This window comes from Atta cephalotes (assembly GCF_000143395.1).
Source record: "Atta cephalotes unplaced genomic scaffold scaffold00001, whole genome shotgun sequence".
Taxonomy (NCBI): domain Eukaryota; kingdom Metazoa; phylum Arthropoda; class Insecta; order Hymenoptera; family Formicidae; genus Atta; species Atta cephalotes.
In genome coordinates this window covers 2,656,671-2,664,403 of record NW_012130065.1, presented here as the reverse complement: position 1 = coordinate 2,664,403, position 7,733 = coordinate 2,656,671, and the positions used below count along the sequence as shown (strand labels likewise).

At 32.5% G+C, this 7,733-nt stretch overlaps 1 protein-coding gene across 1 annotated transcript in view; it reads left to right on the top strand.

Moving 5' to 3' along the window:
- Window positions 1-4,936: 4,936 nt before the first annotated feature.
- Window positions 4,937-7,733, top strand: part of LOC105619106 — a 28,286-nt gene continuing 25,489 nt past the window's right edge. The window contains 1 exon segment of the mRNA XM_012200672.1: window positions 4,937-5,089. Coding sequence (XP_012056062.1) covers window positions 4,937-5,089 — 153 coding nt within the window.

Sequence of the window (7,733 nt, the reverse complement as noted above, 5' to 3'; positions counted from 1 at the left end):
GTGTGTGTGTGTGTGTGTGTGTGTGTGTGTGTGTGTGTGTGTGTGTGTGTGTGTGTATGTGTGTGTGTGTGTGTAATTAGATACTATAATTAGATACTATATATGTAAATACATATATTTTTTAAATGATTCTGTATTGCATTTAAAATTTAAGGAATATAGCGATAAATACATAATTTTAAATTCCAATATCAGGCTATTCCTTGATAAAGTGAATTACAAGGTTCACGAAACGTTGGCATTCCAAAAATGGATCTGAACACGGAGAAAACCTGCAAAACGCACAATCTTTATACATAATTTTAAACTTGGAATATTGAACAAAGTAATTCGAATTACAGACTTAATAGTTCTTAATAATTGGTGGTACCTCCATCTTACCTCCCTTCGCGTATTGAAGAGTACTTTCGACATTCCCGGAGCACCTCGCGCAACGATTATTCGCGGATGGACCGTCGGTCGCTACGCTCCTGATTAAGAAGGGTCGGAAGTCGAAGGTTGAAAGGTAGGTAATAGGTATAGCGGCATAGATAACGACGGCAGCACACGGCAACCAACGCGTGCATGTCCATAGCGAAAATCGTGCGCTGGTATGCCGGCGAGACGTCGGGACGTCGGCGACTACCGCAACCCTCCTTGGATCGCACGAGGGTCGGTAGTCGCGTGTACCCGTAGTCGCGAGGGGGTGGCCGACCGCGTTGAAGCGCAGTACGTAAGAATGTAATCGGTTCAGCAAGAATTCCGCCGTCGTTCGCGCGTTCCGTGGATCATCGTCCCACGCCGTGGTGGCACGCGAGAAATCGTGATAATCACGTCGCTCTTTTTTCCCTTTGATTCGCGCGAGAAGTACGTCTCACCTTTGAACGAGGAAAAAGTACCGAGAGGACGAGACGGTACTGCCGTAAACCTGAGATCGATCCCTCGCGCATCCTGGGTCGCATTTACAATACGCGCTGTCAGCTTCGGTTGTTATTGATTCTAAGACGAGGTATTGATCGGTTTGTTCCCTTGAGTGACGTGGAACGTGGTACCAAATCGGCGCTCGGTAGCGAATTCGGCATCAGAATCGATACTCTATGTGAGCCTGTCTGTTTCTCGATTTCACCACCATCTCCTGCGAGCCGATATAAAATTTATATTTGATCGCTATGTGACTTGGTGACGAATCCGCCTATTTCTCTCTCCGCTTGTTCGATTGAATAGTATTATTGCACAGCTTGCGCTGAGCTTATATCGGACTCTAATAGCAGAATTGGAGAGAACGAAAGCGGATCCTTTGATGCCTGTAATGCACACGGCACAAGCCATAGTACATTGAGAGAAAAGCATTTGTGATTGCTATGACTATAATTGCATGGTGAAATAGTTATGGTTAGAAGTAGACATTTATATATATTATAGTTGTTATTACTATAATAATTATTATTATATTTATAGTTCTACATACCAAGAAATATATAATTGGCACTAAAAATAGTTATTTTATAGAAAAAATAACGATGAGTTACGAAATTTTTAATACCAATTGTATTATTTTTTGGTATATGAAATTATAAATATGTAATAATTATTTTATTAATATTATATAGTAATAAATAACTATAGCAAAAAATAAATTATGACAAAAAATAGAACTTATCTATAATTATTTTATCGTGCAATTATAGTCACAAACACTTTTCTCTCAGCGCGGCATATTATTTAGCGATACTTCTTCGCTTGGCATGTTTAATTCTATTATATATTATCACGCGTTTGCACATGCAAGCGAAAAGAGACGCTAAGTAAAAGCTTTTGACTTTTCTTCTATTGATTTTAATAAAACTCAGTTGTTGTCTTTTTTCATCGCATTCAGAGAAACTAGCGTCAATATATCGCGTTATACGAAACACTTCTTACTAATAGAAGGCTGATAAGAATAAAGTGTGCAAGAACTGTAAAGTTAAAAAACTGCAAAATCGTTTCACGACAGGGACCGGAACAGTTTTAATCGGTACGTAGATAGTGTGTTGTGTCGGTAAGTACTGTTATTTGCAGAGGAACAACTGCCCCGGTTTTTTCTGCGATCCTATTTTTTCGTATTTCGGACGCAATCAACAGCTCGGAGGTTCGTATCTGGGACTCGGTTTTATGGTCAATTGTACCGTTGAGTGCATTTGCGGTTTATTTATGGGCCGTGGGAAGTGTTATAGTTTGTGCGTGTTTGTTCATAGGTAAATCCGTATCTGAATGCAGGGATCACAAAATAAAGCACATCTATTCCGTTCTGTATATACATAATTCTGTATATACTCAGCTGGATTATTGAATATCAAACTGGGTTTTATACATTGTCTACAAACAGACGATTTATAGATTTATTTCTTTATTTAATAAATGCACAACAAAGGTAATCGTTTTCCATAAGTTTTTAGGCACTGAAAGATTTCTTTTGTTTTAAATTGTTTTAATCACGTCACAATTTTGAGAAACTTGTTGAAGTTGCAAAAAGGATTATTTCGCCTATTTTATTGTTTTTTGTATTTATTATATATATATTTGTAATGAGACATGTTGAAGAAGTATTATTTAATTGCAATGAAATTTAAATACCTATATTACGATTTTTTCAACCCTTAAAAGGAATGTGTGAATTTTGAAATTTCTTTGGAATTTTTTCAATTTTGACATTAGATAATTAATATTCAGCGACCTGAAAAATCTTTAAATTTGGATAACATAATTAAAAAATATTTTACATACAAAGTCATGACTTTGATATATAATAGGTTTTATTCACAAATATTTTTTTTGAATCATAATTGACACAAGAATTTTTTTCAAGATTTGAAAATCTTAACGACATATTTAATTTTGCAATAAAATTTCTCGAATATATCACATATCGTAATTATGTTACAACATGTCAAAATACAATAAAATAGCTCTTTTTGCAACTTTTTAAACGTAAATTTTTTAAAATTATAACAATTAAAGCAATTTAGTAAACGGGATTCTAATTAGATTTTAAAAGAATTAAAGGAAACGATTAATTACATTCTTGCACTCGAAAGACAATCATTTTTTGTTGAACGATATAATAACTCTGATGATCTTTGTTTCATATTTAATTTGTTTGTGAATCATATATAATAATTAAGAGCAAAGATGAATTGTTTTTCTGGTGTAGTTGGATGTACTCTAGATATACCAAAGTAGCACAAAGGTCTTCCATTTTCGATTTACTAATATCATATACCAATAATACTAAGCGCTTATTAGTTTACAGGCCACTACTAGGTCCAAAATGGCGGTTGAAATAGCCAATTGTTTATTGTCGGCATTTCAACTCAGATAAAAGGATTGCGCTACTTTGATATATCTAGAGCTTCAGCTGGATGTAGATAAGCACGCCATCCATGGCATCGTCATTGCACCTACTATCCAATAATATTATAGATTTTCCACAATAAGCCATTACTTAAACTTTAAGTCTTAAGCCGTAAGAAATTGACCAATATCACAGTCGAATGTGAGAAGAATAATTGACTAGATTGATCAGTTTCTTACGATTTAAGATTTAAAGCTTAGGTAATGGCTCATTATGGAAACTATTATAGGAACACTACACTTAGCTACCAAAAAAGAAACTTATTTTTGCTCTTCATTGTATATTTCTTTAAACTTTTAATATTAAAAACTGAGCAATCGTTATAAATATGATAATATATACATTTTATTTTGATCATCTCTAATAATTTAATATAGCTGATCTTTTTTCGAAAAATTATAAATATTATATATATTTATATATATTCTTTCTTAATTTCTTTTATAAAATATTTATATTTCATATTCTTTAAAAATGTTATTGAAAATTGGAAATAACTCTCTTTTAAGTCATTATTATACATTATTATACATAGTTTGATAGCTAATCTAATTTATATTTATTAAGCCAAAATAATATTATAATTGGATGAATTAATAATAAAGTACGAATATATTGTGGATATTGAACTAGAGTTTTAAAAGTTTTTTGCAGATTTGTAAGTTTTAAGCTTCTTATAATTATCTCTTAATCAATTCTTCATCAATTTTGATGACCATGAAATTCTGAGAAATGTCTTATTTAAAAAAATATAGAAACAAGAAATACAAAATATTTTGCTGTACATATCAATCTGATGCACGACAAAGCAATAAAATATACAATAGAAGTTATACAACAGTTGTTTTCGTGTGACAGATAAAAGTGATTTATTAAACGTGATCGGAATATGAAGTTGGCGACACCATTATTTATAGCGGTCGAATTCAATAAGCCTGTGCTTTCAATTTGCGTTCTACACATTTTGTTACATTTTTCGTTTCTTTGGTAAATAATAAAAAAACGTCTCAAAATGTAAGCATACCGTTAAAAAGTGCTGTTAGAAACATGAAATATAGCACGCTCATAATTTAAATGTCGACATTCTAATCCAATTACGCAATTGTTTCGTGCACGCTCGCGCCGGTTTGCAGTGGCGAGACACGTGGAATTAAATTGTAGCTCAACCATCAAATGAATGAACAAAGCTCCGAACTTTGTGCTGTAGGTGGAGCAGAGGGATGCTTTCCATGACTCGTTTTTTATATCGGGAAACGATATACATATAAAACTGGACGTCTCGATTACAGTGCGGTGTCCTGGCATTGGCACTCCTATTACGCCGTCGACGGCGTCGTATCTCCCGAGGGAAGAGCGATATTCTGTTAAATCGATAACGAATGATGACAGAACCACGTGCTGCGGCATGTGACTTGTGCCAAGTCGCTCCTAGCTCTATTTTGGCATTCAATATTCGAAGCTGGCATGCCTGAGGAGTACATGTCACATCGCGTTGTGATCGTGCATAGTCGCACGATCTTTTGTTTCTCTTTTTCCCTCTCTCTTAGGCCAGGATACGATACGTAAATGGCGCAGGAAGTTCCTGAACCGACATACGAGCCGGAAGTCGAAGAAGATGCAAGGAGAAAGCGTGAGCACCGAGTTGTTCAGGAAGGCACGGTGTTATGGAGGCGACGGAAGGAGGAGCTGCAACGTCAAAAGCACCGCGAGCAACGTGAAGTATGTGTCACACAAATGGGCGTTTCTAGTTTGGCCACGTTACTGCCGTTTATACCTCTTGCCCTACGGTCTCGACCACCCCTTAATGTCATTGTCTCGCCTCGCTATTGTTACCGATTGGATAAGGGTTTACTACGAGAGATACGGCCTCGGGATATGTTCGGTGAACCGGAACGTCATTAAGGCGAAGACGGGCGGACTTTGGAAATTAATCCTTCGTGGTATTGCAAGCGGTCGAGACATTAAAATCCACCAATGTCGTGTTTAATTTTGAAAATGATTGCTAAACATTCGAAATAATATACAGAAGATAGATAAAATAATATGAAACCTGAGAAATAAACTGTTTATTTTATTATTTGTTTTATTAATAATAATTGGCCCATTATTTACTTTTATATATTTTATCCTTGCGATAGAGTACAATGCTTGAATAGTTACCAATGTATTAATTTTTTTTAGTAGAATATCTTTCAATTGTTTATATAAAAAATATTTGAGGAGATAATTTGCTTCTTTTTATATTTTTTAAAATTACTCTCTATTCTTTAAAACATCAACATTTAAATAATCATTGAATATTATTTGTAATTTAAAGAGTTAAAGTGAAAATAGATTTGCTCCTCCAATATCTTTTAAGCAATTAAAAAATATTTTACTAGAAGAATGGTATAATATTTTATTACAGCAATTACTCAAATAAATATGCACTCATAGAAAACTCTAAAGAGTGAAAATTGAGCCAGTCTTGAAAAAGAGTGGTTTAATCTTCAATCTTTAAATTTATTTTTCAGACGGTAAGATTTACTCTAAAGGTCTTAAAGAGAAGATTTTCAGAATCAATATCGGTTGGCATTTCCATTTAGTGACACAAATATCATTCTATCTTTCTTGACGTTCAGAAAGTAACAAAGATAGGACAACTTGTATCATCAACTATAAAGCACTCATTATTTTTCGATTTATAAAATAGGATCGATATAAAGATAGTTATATTTATTATTGAAAAAGAAATATTTTAAATGAAAAGTTCTTAAATCTAGAATACAATAATCCAGCACATCGATTTCGCCTAAAATATATACTGTAGCATCAGCATCACATGTTGTTTACAATTTTTAGAATGAATCTCATTCTGTAAAAATTTTATTTTTAAAGATTGAAAATTGAACCATTCTTTTTTAAGATTAATTCAATTTTTTTTCTTTAGAATGAGATTTTTAGAGAATTTAGAGAACGTGCGTTATAACATCGGTAAAGATTTATTCTAAATATTTATTCTAAAATTCTAAAGAATATATAAACTTTTAAATGTATCTGTTATTCTTTTTTTCGAATCAATAAATACCGTAATCAGTCTTATTTAATTCGAGAGAGTAGAATAGGATTATTAATGTAGTTTTAATATATTATTTTATATTTATACTGCATGTTGCGATAAGATTGAATACATCAAGAATATTTCTGTCTTGTTATCTCAGAAAGTCTTTCTAAGAGGATATAACTTTATTCTAACAAGGATAAAATTTGTATTAAAAACAAATAGTGAATCTTCTTGTTAATAAAACAAATAATATATTTCTCAGTTCGCATTATTTTATTTGTGTTTTATTTTGTGTATTTGCAACATAAATCGTTTATGTCGTAGAACAAATATTCATTTACATTCAATCTGTGTGTACTAATAATTAAGCGACCTAGACTGAATGAAAGAATCAGTAGCAAATAAGCATTGAAATACGATCAACATTATTTGATAAATATTTAAAGTGCAATATTTTTCCAAAATGAAAATTAGCTGAAATTATCGAATAGTGATAGAATATTAAATCAGATGCTTTTTTGCTCATTTTATTACAGACATGTTTTGAAAATGTTGCTGTAATTTCAGTACGTGTCTGACCTAGTTGCGTTTATTTCTATGTTTCGCGAAGCGTGTCGTTGAATTCGAAGCGGGGAATTACGTGCGAGCGAACGGTAATAAAACTATCCCATTAAAGTGAATTTACATAATCTCTAACTATCTTAAGAAACAAGCCGCGAAAGATAACCCAATAATCTATCACGGTCTCTCCTCGCGCGCTTTACATAAACTGTATGTTTCGTTCCGCGTGCTCGTTACGAACTTGTAACAAATGTTATACAGCTCATTAGGCGTCGGGGTCGTGTTAATGGTAATCTCCGAAATGACCGTCGAAATGAATTGTAATTAGAAATAAAATCGATGTCTGCGTCATTGGATGTTCAAGAAAGTACAAATTCTCGGAAATTCTACAAGCAATCAAATTTTCGAAATAATTTAAGTTACGCGCCAATTTATTCAATTAAGTATCAGTTTCTCATTTCGTAGCAAACACGCGAAATCATTTTTAGAGATTGATTTTTTAAATATTTTTTTTATATCATACACTATTGTTCATAAGTTCGGAAACATTTATGTTTTTTTTAAATTTTACGAAAAATTAAGTTAAACATTTTTTTTTAATTTATGCAAATCAAGAACACACATAACAAAAATTTCTCTTTTTTCTTTTTTCTTTTTGAAATTAAAAAACATTTGAAAAAAGATTTTGTAAAAAACTTTTTTAACTTTAAATGTTTGCTCAATTGAGCATAATTTGACATTATAAATTTCATTGTTAAA